This window comes from Gastrolobium bilobum, unplaced genomic scaffold (assembly GCF_033153095.1).
Source record: "Gastrolobium bilobum isolate Gb01-03AN ecotype WA unplaced genomic scaffold, APGP_CSIRO_Gbil_v1 utg7396, whole genome shotgun sequence".
NCBI lineage: Eukaryota > Viridiplantae > Streptophyta > Magnoliopsida > Fabales > Fabaceae > Gastrolobium > Gastrolobium bilobum.
The window spans coordinates 679,079-696,564 of NW_026899269.1; the positions used below are offsets into that span (position 1 = coordinate 679,079).

A 17,486-nucleotide genomic window follows, 5' to 3' on the forward strand; every position below is an offset into this window, starting at 1 on the left:
TTAAACTTTTTTTTTTTCACTTTCTTCCATCACAATTTTTATTATATAATTATTTTTGTCACCATAAAATATAATAATTTTAATTAAAATTACAATTTAATTTTTTAAAAGGAAAAATATTAACATATATATATATAGGGATTAAATAGTCTCATTCAATAGAAGACATTTTATCTTCAGTCATAGACACACCAAAGTATGGGCCCCAGCTATTTATTTAAGAAAAAAAAAATACCACTCAAACCGATGTATCAGCAGGAATGGAAGCTTGTCTTCGGTAACATAAGATTAACCTTCTCCATATATATATCGTAATTAAGGTGTGGTTAAATTAGTTTTTAATTAAGTTGTGATTAAATTAGCTGTAGTCAACGTAAGTTTTTTATTTGAAAAAATAAAGTAATAACCAAGATATATACAATAAAAATTCAGGGTTGGTAAAATAATATGTACTATTTGAAATATATGTTCGGGAATCGGGATATAACTACGGTAAACAAACATGTCAGATGTAACTTTGTTAATTATTTATCATTAACACAGTTTAAATGTATTTATTAGCAGAGTAAAACTTCAAACTACTTATATACATCAACAAATGAATTAAAAAAAATGAAATCAATTAGAAGAATATTCATTTAAATTGCAAAAAATATTTAATTATTTTCGCTCAATTATGAAATATTATCCACTACATATTTAATTTTTAAAGCCTTTTTCATATTCAGTATTTTCTAACTATTTCATTTCTCCTCCTCGATTTTTTTAATACATGATATCTATGATGCACGGACACGGGCCACGACACGACACGCCGACACGTTAATTTTAAACAATGTCATATTTGGACACATTAAGACACGTTTTGATATTAAATAAATTTTTCATATATATAATATAATTTATATTTAATACATATAAGAGTCCATAATAAGTCATATAACCAATCAAATATTTCAATTTCATAACATAAATATAAATAATTTTTCGTACTTTTGTTAATTTTTCATGTCAAATTTCATAACAGAAAAAAATTAATTTATAAAGTATTTCTTTTATATTTAGTTAACAAAATAAAATTAAGATTAAAAAAAAAAAAACGTGTTCGAGCGTGTCTGAGTTTTGACTGCGTATCCGAAAAAATTGACTGCGTGTCGAAAAAACGTGTCGAAACGTGTCAGAGAGTTGACTGCGTGTCGCCAAATATTGACCACATATCAAACGCACACGAATTTTCAGAAATTAAGCGTGTCCGTGTTACGTTGAATGACATTACCTATTCCATAGATATGAATCCTCTGCATTAAAAAAAAAAAAAACCATGTCGAGCCGTTATTAATCTATTTCTTTGCAATAAGTACATTTAAACATCAAAACTGTTCTCTCAAAGGAAACGAGCACTTCTAGAACTAACCACATCCGAATTGATTAATCTCTTTCTAAAAGTAAATAGTTTCATTAAAAAAAAAAAAAGAGAGGAAAAAACCTCTTTCTGTTTTCAATTTTTCAAGCTTTTTGTTTCCCTCATAGATTGCGTCCAGATTCATTGGGGGCCGCAACAAGGCCAAATTGGGCAAAGAAATAAATATCTCAGCAGCAGCTCTTGAGCTTTACGTTAACGAAACAAGACCAAATCCCTGACAACATTAAACATAAAACAAACATATCTAAATTTCGAATAAATATCCTTTTGGATCTAGCAAATTTTACAATCTTTTCTTAAATAAAAAAGTTATCTGTAATTTTTAAAAAATTTAAAGTGGATCTATTTTAATTTTTTTGAAAAATTAATGTGGATCTTTTTTGACTTTGTGAGAAACCATGATTTCAACTAATAAATCTATTTTAAATTTCTTAAAAAATACAAATAACTTTTTTATTTGCTAGAAATTAAAACAGATATAATAAAATTTGTAGAGTAATAAAAAAAAAAGTATTTACTCCTTAAATTTCGGTTCCAAAACATCATTTCTTAACTGGCCTTGGTAAATTATTCCCATAATGTTCCAAGGGCAACGCTGTCATTTCAAAAACTCATCTATTCCTAGCCGCTGAGTCATTCCACCAAGCTTTTCACAGATACAACACAACATTTATTCTGCTGAAAATCTAAGACGAACGAAGCTCTCTCTCTCTCTACTCTTCCTCCATTTTCAAGCGTATTTGACTCTCTTTCTTTGAGATCCCAGGGTCCCCATTTGTAAATACTTCTCTATTCACCTCTCATATAAAAATTTGTATATATATATTACACCCATTTCAATAGAAAGAAAGAAAAAACTGAATCTTTGAATTCTTCAATCAATTTCCATTTCCCTTTTTTTTTTTTTAATTCTCTGTACAGGCATAGAGAAATACTTTTCCTCAGTTTGAGGAAAATCACTTTCTCTTCTTTCTTTTCTGAAATTGTGAGCCACCATAACAGTAACTGGGTCGCTGAAAATCATTGGGGCTTGCATCAATTTCTTCTGGGTTTCTGAAAAAAAAGAAAATAACAAAATTCTAATTGTTGGGTTATTCTTATTTTTTCTCTGATTTCCAAAGAAGGTTAAAAAATTGTAACTTTACAGTATATTTGTGGTTGGGATCGGAAACCCTAATTCCCAAAAGGCGAAGTGAAGAAGAAGCAGAAGCAAAAGCAAAAGGCAGAAGCTTTGTTTCATGGCGGTTTCTACTATAGCTTTATACGCGAGTCCACCGAGTAGTGTGTGTTCCACGCCGCACCCTTGCCAGATCAATGCGCACGCTACCTACGACTTCGAATTGGGGTCTCGATCTTCGTCGCCGGCATCGACAACGGCGGCGTCTACGTCTCAGAAGCCGGTAATGGGTGGACTTTCGTGCCTGTTCTCCTCGCCGGCGACGGTGGCGGTGAAGCACGTTCCGTTGTCGTCGAGCTTTTCCGGCAGCGTAGAGGAAGATGAATTGAAGGAACTAAGTAGCTCCTTCTCGTACTCGCCGAGCAAGTTTGGTGGGTCTTCTTGGAAGAGAGATCAAAGCCCAGTTTCGGTTTTTCATGGCCCAGTTTCGTGTAGCAGCTGCAGCACCGTTCGTTCTGTTAGAAGTTCCACCCCTGTGAGGATTGGATGTGAAAGGGGTGGGACTAATGGCTTTTTTGATGGATTTGTGAGGAATGCTTTGGGTTCTTGTTTGGATTATGATTCTCCAAGTTTCAAGGTTCATCGTGGTGGTGACTTAGATGTGGGTGCTTCTTCTTCTGTTCTGGTTGATGAGTTGACCTTCAATTTGGAGGATACTTTTGTGGATGGTGACTTTGAGCCCTATGCTAAGAAGTTGTTGCTTGGTGCCCAGTTGAGGCACAAGATCTTCTGTGAAGAGTTCGTTATCAAGGCTTTTTGTGAAGCCGAGAAAGCTCACAGAGGGCAGGTAAATAAAACTTTTTGTGTGTGTGGAGTTGTAATATGTGATTTGTGGTTTTGATGTTTTGTTGAGTTCAGAGGTTTTGATGAATCGTTTGTTTTCTGTAGATGCGAGCTAGTGGGGATCCTTATTTGCAGCATTGTCTGGAAACTGCTGTGCTACTGGCTTTGATCGGTGCCAATTCCACTGTAGTTGCTGCGGGGCTTTTGCATGACACTCTTGATGATGCTTATCTGACTTACGATTATATTTTTGGGACATTTGGCGCTGGAGTTGCTGATTTAGTTGAAGGGGTGAGGAACATGTCTGTTGTTAATACGTAAATGCATGTATTTCAAGATAATGATATTTGATGTTTTTAATCTGCATGTTCATAATTAGCATTTGAATCAACCCCTACTATTGAAATTTTTACTAAGTTTTTCACTTCAGATCTAGTTTTAGTGGCAATGGCTCAGTTTCATTTGGCTGCTGGAACTTTATCAAAATATAATAAACATTGGCCTTGGAGAAAATATAGGTGTGTGTGTGGTTTGGTTGAATCCTAAATTGGTTTCGGATGAGATTTGCTGTTAAAAGTGGTTTGGATGGATGTTGAGTTCGGTTCAACTCACCATAATGGTCTGTGGCCATGATTGATCTGTTGTGATTCAGTTGATGGGGTGGTTTTGATGCTGCCCCAACTTGTAAGTGGTAACATAGTAACAATCATCCTCTGCATAGCCATAATTTGAAGGGAGAGTTGTTTTCTTTTTATCTTAAAGCATAACCATGGTAGTCTTGTGATTGCCATGTAAAAATGTAAAATGCAAGAAAAATATTTTGTTAGAACTAGCTTTCTGGATCTGTAGGTTCTTAATTTAATTATTTCAAGTCTTCGACCAGATATTGGGTGTATATCTTATATCAGCTTTCTCTTCATGTCTCTTTTGCTTCATTGAGTGGTTTCTGGAAGTTGTCGTCGTCTTGTCTCTGAATTAAGAACAGTTTTTCTGTATTGATGTTCTGCAAGCCTGATGTATATAATTAGTAATATAGGGAGGCAATTGGAGGCAATGACAATACAAGTCCAATAGGTTTGTGCGGTAATTTATTCACTTAGCTTTCTATGATATCTTTAATACTTTGTTATCTGTTGTACTTTTGTTAAGTGCTGAATTTAATTTTTATTTAATTTTTTATGATGCTTGTGGTTTGATTTTTTTAGGTTTCTATACAGTAACACCCATTAATGTCTTGGATTTTTTGATGTTTTTGTAGTTTGGTCTTTAAAGATTCTAAATATTCTTTGTGGCATTTTAGGTTTCTAAACTGAGTCACTTAAGCAAGTTGGCTCGAGAAAATAATACAGCTTGCAAGTCTGTTGAAGCAGACCGCCTGCATACCATGTTCCTTGCCATGGCAGATGCAAGAGCTGTTCTCATTAAATTGGCAGATCGATTGCATAATATGATGACACTAGATGCATTGCCAGTGGCCAAGCAACAGAGGTTTGCAAAGGAGACTTTGGAGATTTTTGCACCTCTGGCCAATCGGTTAGGAATATCTAGTTGGAAGGAACAATTGGAAAATTTGTGTTTTAAGCACCTCAACCCAGACCAGCACGAGGAGCTTTCGTCAAAGCTTGTGGAGTCATATGATGATGCAATGATTACTTCTGCAGTAGAGAGATTAGAGCAAGCACTTAAAGATGAAGGCATATCTTATCATGTCATTTCTGGGCGACATAAGAGCTTGTATAGCATTTATTGCAAAATGTTGAAGTATGTTATACCTTTCCCTCTTTTTTAATTAACTGCTGGATCTTTAACTTCTGTATGTTATACGTTTGGTTATCTGCCATTTGGAAAATTGAAAGAAAATGAAAAGAAGCAAATTGGGGAGAAAAGATTGTTTAAAGAGTATTAATTTACACAAAATTGGGTGTCAGAGTAAAGAGAGTTGCTGTTACTGCGTAAACTCATGTAAACATCAGAATTGCTGTTTGAGTTGTTTTAGAAGAGAGTATGAGACAAGTTCATGACTATATTTATGGTGGTACTTTTATGAAACTGCTAATGAAGCAAATTGGTTTAGAACTAATGATAAAAGTAGAGCATCATTTTTACCTCGTGCTGAACTGTTTTGTTTCTACGCTATCAATTCTCAATTTTTCATTCATTTGTCGATATATTTGTAGGAAGAAGCTAACCATAGATGATATCCATGACATTTATGGGCTGCGCTTGATTGTTGACAAGGAGGAAGACTGTTATAAAGCTTTGAAAGTTGTTCATCAGTTATGGTCTGTGGTACAAGGAAAGCTTAAAGATTACATACGTTGCCCCAAGTTCAATGGGTATGTTGTAGCTCACTAATGGTGGTGTACACTTGCAAATGGAAATCTCTATATCATCTGATTTTGATTTTGTAATTCATAGGTATCAATCTCTGCATACTGTGGTGATGGGTGAAGGCAAGGTTCCCCTTGAAGTGCAAATTCGGACAAAAGATATGCATTTACAAGCAGAATTTGGATTTGCTGCTCATTGGAGATATAAGGAAGATGACTGTCAGCATTCTTCATTTGTGCTTCAGATGGTTGAGTGGGCTCGATGGGTTGTCACCTGGCAGTGTGAGGCAATGAGTAAAGATTGTTCATCTGTAGGATATGCTGATTCAATCAAGCCACCATGCAAATTCCCTTCCCATTCGGATGATTGCCCATATTCTTGTAAGCCTGATTGTGTTCAGGATGGGCCTGTGTTCGTTATCATGATCGAGAATGATAAGGTTTGTGCTGAAAAAATTATTCATTTATTATTTTAATTTCATGTTTTCTGTGCCTTCAACCCATGGTTTGAGTCTTAAAACACGAGTAAGAATTAAATTTCAACAGAGTTATTTGACAAGTCTTAATTCAATTTCTTGAACTAACCGGATACAGTGGCTGTTTCCCAGATGCTTTGTGGTTCTTATAGACTGATTAAACATAAAAAACCTGTGATTGTGTTAAATGACTTTGGGGTTGATGTTTTTATTGACTGTGACATTCAATGGTCTAATGTTGATTGTGTTAAAATTGTGGAAAACTAAAACCAGCATTGCCATTATCTGCAATCAAACTTTAGAAACTTAGTGATCTTATCACATTTGAACTTATGTATTGACTGTGATTTTGTGTCTGAATGGATGTGCAGATGTCTGTTCAAGAATTTTGTGCAAACTCAACAGTAATGGATTTGTTGGAAAGAGCTGGGCGAGCAAGCTCTAGGTTGACAACATATAGGTTCCCACTGAAGGAAGAATTGAGGCCAAGGCTGAATCATTTGCCTGTAAGTGACCCCAATTGCAAGTTGAAGATGGGAGATGTTGTTGAGCTCACACCAGCCATACCTGACAAGTCTCTAACAGAATATAGGGAAGAAATCCAGCGTATGTATGATCGAGGGCTATCTGTATCAAGCAAGGGAACTGCTGCTAGCAACATGGTTGGCTCAAGAAGTTGACCCTTGCTTTGGCTTTCACATCTATTCCAATTTCCAACATATTATTTAGTGACAGTTATTTATGTATATAGATATATTTGTACAGAACTACAACTATATGTTACTACTATCAACTTGCTAACTTGATTCAATTATGTGCTGAATGATTGATTTATGTAGTTGGTTCAATTATCCTGGTAACTTAATTGCACCCCACTTTGCTTCAAGAATTCAGGATTTATTTTTTTGAGTCTTGCCTTTATCAAATAGTTTTATCTTTATATTGCGAGATGCCCCATGAGGGACGAATTTATCAAACATTAGGCGTCTCTTACACTGTGTTCTATGTTAGTATAAAGGTATGTAATTCCCAGGTACATGTTACCAAAAAGCAATAAAGTCCGTTAGATTTCTTGTTAGAGCAAGGTTATAATTACAATTTTTTTTTCTTACAATCTCTTACAATCATATTTTATCACCATTGATTTTCGTTAATCAACGATTATTATTTTAGCAAATTAAACTTATTAATTAATTATTAATTCACAATAAATGATAACCGTTGATTGACAGAAATTAACAGTGATAAGATATGGTTGTAAGAGGTTGTAAAAAAAAAAGTTGTAAGTATAACCTTTCACTTCTTGTTATATAACAATATACTCAAACTACTCTCTTGATAACTTATTCACAGGAAAACAGAAGGCATCAATCGTCATATATTAAATTATAGATTTTATGTTTGTTAAGTTACATAATATAATTTCACTTTCTTATACATACATCAGAAAAGTGAGGTTCATATTTATTATTTCACTTTGTCTTTCCCTTTTGTTGTGTGTGTAAGAAAGTAAAGTTATCTTATATAAGATATCAAACATAAAATCTTTAAATTATTCGTGTGTCCTTTCTCTTTTGTAATGGAAAAGTCAAAAGTTATAAAACAAAATACATTGTAGATAGCGTGCAGAGAGCGGCAGCTATGATTGTTTTTGCGTAATGCAAGGAAAGACAAGTTGCAAACACACATGTATAACAGTTCAGTTAGTTTTAAATATTTCTTTCGTATTCAATCCAAATTCGACCAGTTACAATTGCAATTATATACATAACTCAAGGTTTTCTTTAGACAAATTGAACAGGATCCTTTTAGTTAAGCTACTAAAAAAATTTCATCTCGATAGAAGTAACTAAAAATTGAGGAAAATTTCAAAATTTGCAAGGCTCCTAACCTACTATAGATATAGCTGAGGTGTAGATCGTGTTCGAAAGGATTTTAAAACATAACACATATTCTGACCATTTCTAACGTTACACTACAAAATGAGCCGAGTCAGAACTATTTCATTGCAATCTCAGACCCAAGTGGACTTTACATAGAATAAGCTAAACAAGAAACAAGTTCATATATTTTTATCACTAGTACACAAATCACATTGGAGGTAGACTAAAGTAAGCACTAGTGGCAAATGGGGACTTAAAATAAAACACACTTTTTATTTTTATTTTTGAAGATAAATAAAACACTCTTTTGAGGGGATAGTGTTGCATCTCTATCTTTTCTTCGTGAGAGGGAATTGGGACTCCCAGCTTCTTCATCCTATGTTTCTTCTATAGGTTCGGCAGACCTTTTGATTAGAATTGCAAGATGGTAGTCGGGACTTATTAATGTGTCCTAAATTGATATTTTCTCCTTGTTAATTAAGCCATTTAACCTATTTGATAATAAATTAAACTATTAGTTTAACCTACTCCACGAGTTAATACATGTAATTTGAATGAATGAAATGACAAATGATTATTATAGTTGATTATTAAATTGCTTCTAAAGGATACCGGATGCTCCTCAGCCAAAATCCCATTACCACATTGGCTAAGAACAATTATTTTATTGTTGGCATCTATGTTAAAAAAATGAAAGACAAATTAATGAGAGTGGGAGCTAACTTAAACTTTTTAAGAAGAAGAAGAAGAAGAAGAAGACATGTTCAACTTAATGATCCAATTGCACATCTATTAATGTACTCCAAGCCCATAAAAGCATGATAAGTATCCAACACATACAAGCTAGCATATGCACGTGCACATTAGTTGGAGTTATTTGATAAGTTGATTGATGGCTTGACACAAGAAATAATATGGTTTTACGGTGTGTGCTTGAGTGTTTGATATGGTTAGAAATAATAACCAACCCTTTTTAGGCCTACTATTATCAGTCTAAGCTTTTGAGATATCAAAATGCCGAAATGAGAACTTCAAAATTGCTAAGCATAACTCTTTGTTTCTCATATTATTACATAAATAAACATAATACATAAATGGCAACATATAGAAACCAAAATTAAGAGACAGAGAGATGGAGAGAGTCATCTATGGCTCTATCTCCAAAAGAACTCTTGAACTGATGCTTGCCAATAAAGAACAAGCATAAGCATAACCAAAACCCCAGCTAACCCCCAAGTTGAACTTCCAATTCTAAGCACCGACGAAGGCTCAGGAGATGGTAGCAGTGAAACTCTTGGAGATGACACAGAAGAGGTTGTTCTGATAGCAATTATAAGTCCAGCAAGAACCATAGGCAGAACAAAACCAGAGCTCCATTTTGATTCATAATACCTCCTGGTATCACTCTTTGAATTACAATATAAGGGAGATAACACCGCTGCTGAGGCTAGAGCCAACACCATTGCCAGTGATCTTTGGGAGGAACCATGGCTTGAGGAGGAAGCATAGGTGGTAGCCATTGATGGGAATGGAGGTAAAGAAAGTGTTTTGTATTTTCTTGCAGAATAAGCCAACTTGATGATCAAGATTTTAACTTGAGGCAAGAGTTTATATTGTGGGGAAAAGATGGGTAATGGGTGATGGGCTAAGGAATCTAGATGGAATTGGGTGGAAGAAGTGATAGAAACATAGCCGGCCAAAAAGTGAAAAGCATTCTTAAGGAATGGACGCAAATGATAAAAAGGTCAAAAGTATGGTAGAAAAAGAAGATTCAGGGTATGGAAGCAAGGTATATTTCCTTACTTTTTTGGCGTGTTCATATTGTGATTATTTTGTATTCAGCAACTCTAGCTGTAATCAGTTAATCACTCATCCTTTTTTCTTTTTTTTTGCTTTAAGATTAGCTGTAAAACAAGGTGGCCTGTAAATCAGAAAGAAACATTAGTTAATTTATCATCGGATCAGGCTTAATCAAACAGCTCCTATTGTTATTAATCTCAAAGAAAGAGAAAGAAAACAGCTTAAAGACAAATGCTCACAAAGCCCGGGAAAAGAAAAAGTTGAAACTTTTTGGATGTGGGACCTCTTTCCTAGCCTCACCATTATTTATCAGATTTGTTCCGTTTGGGTTAGACAGTGAATATTCACTACTTAGTTGATAGATACATGTGCTCAGGAATATTTATAAGAGAGATATTATATGGGCATATACCCTATATACCAATCACTGTGATTAACAATGGACATATAGCCAAAGCGTGAGTGTGCTCAATGATGGCATCAATAGAGAATAGGGAATTCATAGTGTATACATGAGAGGTTTAACCCTTTGTTTATAGAAAGAGTTATTTATAAGAGTAGATTCCTGACATGGTTGTGATTATTGGAGAATAGAATAAGTTGTTTTATCCTTTATCCCTTGTGGTTATTCTTATCTCTTTTTTGGTCTACCACTTGTTGTTATGTTGTTAAGATATAAGTCCATAGAATGAGTCCATAACAAAATTAAACCTAGATACTTTTAAATGTAAATTTAAATAAATAGATAATTTGTTTTGATTTTTCTTGTAATTGATTCGATTAGAATTTTGCTTAATAAAATAGGAAACGGATCCACCTACCACCAAAAAAGTTTATCACTCTTACAACCAATTTAATCACCGTTAATTTCCATCAATCTAACGGTCATAATTTATTGGAAATTAATAATTAATTAATAAATATGACACAATAAATATTAATTTCCAATAAATTATGACCGTTAGATTGACAGAAACCAAAGGTGTAAATTGATTATAAGAGTGATAAACTTTTTTAGTGGTAAGTATATCATGCTCTAATAAAATAATAGTAGACACAAGATGACATAAATAATCACATAGACAAAAAAGTTTCTCTAAACCCTTTATACTTATTAACCCACAAAAAAAAACCCTTTATACTTCCGAAACTGTTCAAAAATTTGTCTTAATTAAGAGCATAATATTGGAAATCATACTTTATTATATATCATATATAAATGGAAAAAAATGTTTATCCTTTTAAATGACACAACTTATATCCTTTCACTTTCACAAAGAGGTAGGACCACACCTTTATTTTTTTTGTCAACTCTCTCTCCTCCTTTATCTATCTCTTTCTCTCTCTTAAAATAACACAACTTTATATCATTTAAAATGACACACACTTTTTTTTATATAAATAGACACCAATTCACTAATCCATTTCAACGGGTGAAAATGGTTACCTCCAGTTGGGTGGGGTCAATCTGAAATGGGCAAGCTTGAATTTCAAACTTAACCATGAGTGAGGCCTGTGGCTTATTTGGGCCGGAAAAGTGATAGTTATTGTCAATCACCATATCTCGAATATAGAGTATAATTACAAATCTATACATTGAATATCATATTTTTATAACTTAATAGCTAAATAGCGAGTTTTCATGTAATAAAAATGAAATAGTTGGTTAGTGATAAGAAAAATGAACTAGTTGACAAAAGTGGTAGGGATTCGAAACTCAAGATATACCTTGTGGTTAGAGTTAAGTTGAAACTTAAGTGGAGATTAATCACACACAATTAGCTATGAAGAGACAAACATACAAGTCGTTCAAAAGCCACCACAATAAGTGAAGGGAAGAGGTATTAGCTACCTTGTTTAACATACAAATAAACAAGTCAAGCAAAACGTTTGATTTGTGTATAAATCTTCTATATGCTTCTCAAAGGTTCTGTCCGAGAAAAAAACAAAATATCATATAAAAATTAAAACGAAAAATAAAATATTTGACCAGAAGTTTCCTCTTTCTATGCACCTCAAGCGACTTAATTATTTATGGATTTTTTTTTTTTATATAATGTGGTTACCTTATTGTTAGTACATATTAAGAAAGTGATAACACTGCAAATAAAATATAAAAGCTGGAACAGAAAACCGGATTCACCTGCTCTTGTTGGTGTACTTTCAGCCTGACTAAATGAGAAATATTTTTGAAACATGAAGAAAAATATAAAAACACAATAAGAGTTAAAATAAAATAAAAATTTGATGTTTGTTATTTTAAATGACATAATTGGTGTCATTTTAGGATAGAGATAAATACAAGGAATGAAAATCATGAAAAAAAGTGGATGATTTTTTTTAATTTAAATTTTAAATAAAAAATATTATTTTGTATCTATTTGCTTTATTAAAATCACATAACTTTCATCTGCTATTCTTGGTGTATTTTCAGCCTGACTAAATGAGAAATATTAAGAAAAATATAAAAAAACAATTAGAGTTAAAATAAATAAAAAGAGAATTTGATGTTTATCATTTTAAATGACATAAGTTATGTTATTTTAGCAGAGATAAATATAAGGAATAAAAATTATAAGAGAGAAAATGAATGATTTTTTTAATTTAAATTTTAAATAAAAAAATATTATTTTGTATCTATTTATTTCTTAAGATGACATAATTTTATATCATTTTAAATGATAAATAGTTTTTCCTACAAAAATTACCCATTAATAATAAAAAAATTTCGGCGGTCGAGAGTATTTAACCGATAAACGACGAGGTAAAGAACCTTCATGCTCTTACCAAAAAAAAAAAAAAAAAAAAGAACCTTCATGTTTCTGCAAATGCAATAGCAAATAGTAGTGAGCGATGAACATGAAGGAATGATCAATGTCCTCTCAGGAGCAAGCCCTAGTTTCCCTTTTGTCCCAGCTAGCCCTATCCTGCGACGGCGCTGTCTTGGGGTTGGCCTTGGCTTACGCCGCCGTTCGCTCCCTCCTCAAATTCACCGCCACCTCCGCCGCCCTCGGCAAGCTCCGCCACGCCCCTTCACTCTCCGTCTCCGACCTCCGATCGCTCCTCTCCGAGAGCACCTCCGACGCTGACGGAAATTCCGACGACGGAACAATCGTAATTGTCCGTGGCACCGTCGACGCCAAGTCTGCCGTCGACGGCAGCTGGAAAACCTTGAGGCCCGGCGTCTTGGTTTCTCGCGAGTCCGGCGACAAAGGTGTCGTCCTTCAAAGAACTCAAACGGTAACCCTCCTTTTTGTTTTCTTGTTCTTAATTTTCTTTTTGTGCTCAGTTGTTGGATTTTGTTTTTGATTTGAAATTCAGCAGTTTTAGGGTCTGATTCGAAGTTTGGGGATGGGTGTTGAATGGTTATTTGAGTATGGGAAAATTAGTGAATGTTTAATTTGTAGTTAGGTCTGTATGTATTGTTTAAATGTGAAAAAATGGAAAATTTGGAATGATAATCGCTTCACACTTGATTCAAAACAAGAATATTAGAAGGTGGAAAGTAAAACGGTACTCATTTTCACTCTGCTCCACAACTTTGGGTTGAAAATCATTTTCACTTGGTCCTTTACTTTTCCAACTTCTCTCTTTCCAACTAATCAACCAAGGCCCTTAATCGACAAGCAGATCAAACCCTGCCTCATTGATTGATTTGACTTTTCACTGTGCACTGTGTAACGAACCTTCGCTGGTTGAGTTTTTTTGTTTGATAGCTGCACTAATATCCAGATTGTTACCTGTAGATTCCCCCCCTTTTGTCATATGGATAGGTTTATTTTTATGTTTTGGCCGTAAGGTGTTATTGTTATGTGTGCTCTTATTCTTGAGTAGCTACGGTGGTCTGGAAGAAAATGGGCAGGGGATCAGCATTGTAGAAATTTAAATAATTAATTTGTTTAAAGATGATATTTGGCTACTATTTGGCATTTAAAATAAATAAATTTCATGTTTTAGAGAGATGACATTTTGTCATTGTCTAAGAGAGTATAAATTTGATTCCAACTGAAATTTCATGCAATTTAGATATAGTTGTAAATTTGAAGACTAATTTGTTTACTTTTTTTTTGGTTGATTGTCATGAAGTGTATATACAATGAATGGAAGGGCTTATTTGGATGGACTTCTGATCTCCGAGCCATATTTGCAAGATCTTGGAGAAAACAAGAGTCCACGTCCTTAAGAAAGGTAATGCATAACTTTGTTACATATTGAGGATCATAATGTATCAAAAAATTTCTGGTATAATCTTATCAAGGTGTTTGAGTTTCACATGATAAAATTTGTGACTGGTTTATATAATGGAGCAGTATAAAGAGTCACCATATTTGACAACAATGAAGAAGTCTTTGTCCTATCCTGTGCAGTACATATGGGGGCATGCTCGGATATCCTAGTACAATTTTATTTTTTATTTTTTTTAATATTTGTAACTAATTAGTGGTTTTAATAATATAACATGCAAACTCTCGTTACATAAAATTGTGCACCATGGATGTGCTTCAGTTGAGCATAACCCAGGTTAGTGAAAACAGCCCAATATTTTGAACATTAAGGTTGAGGGACTTGATGATATGTTTCTTGTAGATAGTTGTCTGTTTAAATATGCACTGTCTTTGGTGATTTTTATTTAATCACTTAACTATATCTTGCTTTGTTATGATTATTTGAGAGGATTGTGGAGTGTCTTTTGGTTTCTATTTCCTTTCTTTTCTTTTCATAATTATTTGTTTTAGAGATCCATTAGATGGGAATTATCATATTTATTGGAATTATAGGGATTTAGGTAGAGAAGAAGGAAAATAGAGGTCAAACTCTGAATAATAGAATATGTTATTGATCTGTGATGTGAAATGATGTGTTACAACATAAAAACTATTAATAAGCAGTGATTCTTATTTATACCAGCACTAGATTTCTAATCTTAATCAAAGAAGGAAAAAAATAGCAAATATTATGAAAGATTGAAATCATTCCTAAATGATCATCTAAGATACTTTAAAATATTTTAAGATATGATGATATTTTGAAATATTTTCTAGATATTCTGACAATATTTTTGTATTAGGTTCCTTTTGTTCTCATTGATGTAGGATGGCGGACGAATCCTGAATATGTTGTTGTCAACTTGGATGGCTCAAGACATCCATTGCCGTTGACAACAGTTTATCATAAATTGCAACCCATAAATGCTTCTCCTTATACTTTCTTGCAAGCACTTTTTGGGCATGAATATCCGGTGAGTTAATATTCTCAATGCTTTTCTGCAGTGGATAGCATAAATATGAGTTATGCTCAAGCTCAATACTTGTTTGACTTCACTCTTCAATTAATCTATTTTATAGTTTAGCATCTGTGGCTCTGTCTCTTGTGAGTTTGTTGATCTTTGGTATATCATATTTGCTGAAATGTTAACATATGTTTCTTTTCTGCAGGTTGGACTGCTAGATGAAGAGAAAATTCTTCCTTTGGGGAAGGATATCAGTGCCGTTGGCCATTGCAGTTTAAGAAATGGAATTGCTGAAATTAGATCATGCAAAGATCTACCATATTTTCTGTAAGTTTGTTTTCCTTCAAATAAACTATTATATTGTTGATCATGGAAAAGTCCATACTGTTTGGTATTGTTATACGCTGGGTAGTTGTGGGGATTGTTTAATTCTAAGATAGTAGGATACTATGGGAAATGCCATTTTACTGGTAGAATGATCATGGACGTTTTTATTTGTTTCTAATTATTAATTTATTTACATTTGTGACCATGAAAGGTGAGTTTGGATCGATCAATGTGTGATTTTGATCAAACTTGTATTTTTTTTTTCTTGTCAACAAGTAGGGATGCCTTCTGTGAAGTATAAATTGCTTTTGATAAAGGATCCTTTGACAAGTCTACTATTTTTTTTCCTTAATTTTTTTTTTCGTGGTACATTAATAAGACTAAAGTGCATACTTGTGTTAGCTTATAATAATAGCATTTTTTTGGCAACTTACTGAAAAGAAAGGAACTATTTTACATAATTTAAGCATTTCCAAACAAGCACTGACACTGAAAATTTTGTGTGTTTTTTCCCCTGCTAGTTGCATATTTGAGTGCAATTATGCAAGGAGTGGTAATTACACTTATGCAAGGGTAAGGCTGTGTATAAGAATTGTCTTCACCTCACTCTCGCTAGTTGGGGTTTAATGGGGAGTGGTTTAGTTGCATATTTGAGTGCATGTAACTCAATAAATATTAACAAATGATTCAGCCTGAGGAAGTGCTGCTTACGACAATTGTCATGTCTTTTGTAGGTCTGAGTTGAGTAAAGATCAGATGGTTGTAGAACTTTCCTTCAAAACAAAAATACTTTTTTGGGGTGGTGTTCTACTTGGTTCAATGTCAGTTGGGATCCTTGGCTATGCAGTTGTGAGGTATGTTGGTTTCATTTACCAGTCCATTTATTCTTATTGTATGCATGATGTGTTGGATTTCGTTAATCATGGCTGGCTTTAGAATTTGTTGAGAATATGTAATAGAAGTGAATTTTCTTGGTTTGATAAACTTTGTCATGATGATTATGTGTAATGGAGAAGTTGTTTAATTTAGTTGGTTTGCTAATAATCAGAAAAGCAATGATTTGGAATAATATTGATAATTTTGGGTAGCTAGAGTTGATTTGAAGAAACTAAATTTTGCCCGTTTTCAGGAACTGGAATAAGTGGATGCAGTGGAAGCAACAGAGACAGCTCCAGCAACAAAGGCAGGCGGTCAGTGGTGATGTTGATCCTCAGGTGGATGACGTGGTTGAAGATGTTCCAGACGGACAATTATGTGTTATATGCCTGATGAGGAGAAGGCGTTCTGTTTTCATTCCTTGTGGGCATCTTGTATGTTGCCAAGGGTGTGCCATATCTGTTGAACGTGAAGTGGCACCCAAGTGTCCAGTTTGTCGTCAGGAGATTCGAGATTCAGTGCGGATTTTTGAATCTTGAATAGACACGGGCTGATTGTTCTGTTCACTGTGGCAGGAGGGTTTCATGCCTGATGAGGTGCAGAATGATTGCTTTTTTGCTGCCAGCACATGAATTTATCTGGTGTAGATATTTGAATATGGCTTAAAAAGGTTGATCGAGGTTAATTCGTTTTGTGGAACCTCTTAGGATTTTCAATCTTCCTAGTTGCGTTGTGCATACATATTTAATTTTACCTAACATATGCTACTAGACTGTATATCTTTCTTGTTACTTTTATTACTCTCAGATTAAAGATATGTGTAACCTCACGAGTACACTTTGTAAATGCTACTTAAAAATTCAGCAGATGTTTTGCGGTGATAACCGGGTATGCAGTCAGCCTGTGTTTGTTTGGTGAGATTCGTGATCATTTGTTGGCGAATATTGGAATTTTGTGAGACGGTACTAAATACTGATTATGAAAACATGATATTTAATTTAGTAGCTCTGCCTTAAGGGAACATGTCTAAAGGTTGACTGATATATGTCAGTTTTTAATTCAAGCGGGTGCAGAATTAGCAGTTGACATATATTTATCATCTGTGTAGATTAGCAAGTGGAGTATTGGACCGGCCTTTTAATCTTTAGTGCCATATTTGTTAGCTTATGACGTGATGGCAT

At 33.9% G+C, this 17,486-nt stretch overlaps 3 protein-coding genes across 3 annotated transcripts; 2 read left to right on the forward strand and 1 right to left on the reverse strand.

The window, feature by feature from the left end:
- The first annotated feature begins 2,101 nt into the window (after positions 1 to 2,101).
- Positions 2,102 to 7,145, forward strand: LOC133289042 (probable GTP diphosphokinase RSH2, chloroplastic). The gene is made up of 6 exons (XM_061486904.1): positions 2,102 to 3,387; positions 3,489 to 3,674; positions 4,684 to 5,144; positions 5,561 to 5,719; positions 5,802 to 6,153; positions 6,561 to 7,145. The coding sequence occupies exons 1-6, from the start codon at positions 2,662 to 2,664 to the stop codon at positions 6,867 to 6,869; spliced, it is 2,193 nt and encodes a 730-aa protein (XP_061342888.1). The 5' UTR covers positions 2,102 to 2,661; the 3' UTR covers positions 6,870 to 7,145.
- Positions 7,146 to 9,171: 2,026 nt separating this feature from the next.
- LOC133289029 (uncharacterized) lies at positions 9,172 to 9,626 on the reverse strand. Its single transcript, XM_061486878.1, has one exon. The coding sequence runs from the start codon at positions 9,590 to 9,592 to the stop codon at positions 9,227 to 9,229; it is 366 nt and encodes a 121-aa protein (XP_061342862.1). The 5' UTR covers positions 9,593 to 9,626; the 3' UTR covers positions 9,172 to 9,226.
- A 3,019-nt stretch (positions 9,627 to 12,645) lies between these two features.
- LOC133289039 (E3 ubiquitin-protein ligase SPL2) lies at positions 12,646 to 17,189 on the forward strand. Its single transcript, XM_061486899.1, has 6 exons — positions 12,646 to 13,112; positions 13,959 to 14,060; positions 14,941 to 15,111; positions 15,308 to 15,429; positions 16,164 to 16,283; positions 16,559 to 17,189. The coding sequence occupies exons 1-6, from the start codon at positions 12,747 to 12,749 to the stop codon at positions 16,842 to 16,844; spliced, it is 1,167 nt and encodes a 388-aa protein (XP_061342883.1). The 5' UTR covers positions 12,646 to 12,746; the 3' UTR covers positions 16,845 to 17,189.
- Positions 17,190 to 17,486: the final 297 nt, after the last annotated feature.

Coding starts and splice junctions, on each gene's coding strand:
- LOC133289039 (XM_061486899.1), top strand. CDS start 12,747: ATGTCCTCTCAGGAGCAAGCCCTAGTTTCCCTTTTGTCCCAGCTAGCC. Junction 13,113..13,958: donor TCCTTCAAAGAACTCAAACG/GTAACCCTCCTT, acceptor ATTGTCATGAAG/TGTATATACAATGAATGGAA. Junction 15,112..15,307: donor TTTTTGGGCATGAATATCCG/GTGAGTTAATAT, acceptor TCTTTTCTGCAG/GTTGGACTGCTAGATGAAGA.
- LOC133289042 (XM_061486904.1), top strand. CDS start 2,662: ATGGCGGTTTCTACTATAGCTTTATACGCGAGTCCACCGAGTAGTGTG. Junction 3,675..4,683: donor TTGCTGATTTAGTTGAAGGG/GTGAGGAACATG, acceptor GTGGCATTTTAG/GTTTCTAAACTGAGTCACTT. Junction 5,720..5,801: donor CGTTGCCCCAAGTTCAATGG/GTATGTTGTAGC, acceptor TGTAATTCATAG/GTATCAATCTCTGCATACTG.
- LOC133289029 (XM_061486878.1), bottom strand. CDS start 9,592: ATGGCTACCACCTATGCTTCCTCCTCAAGCCATGGTTCCTCCCAAAGA.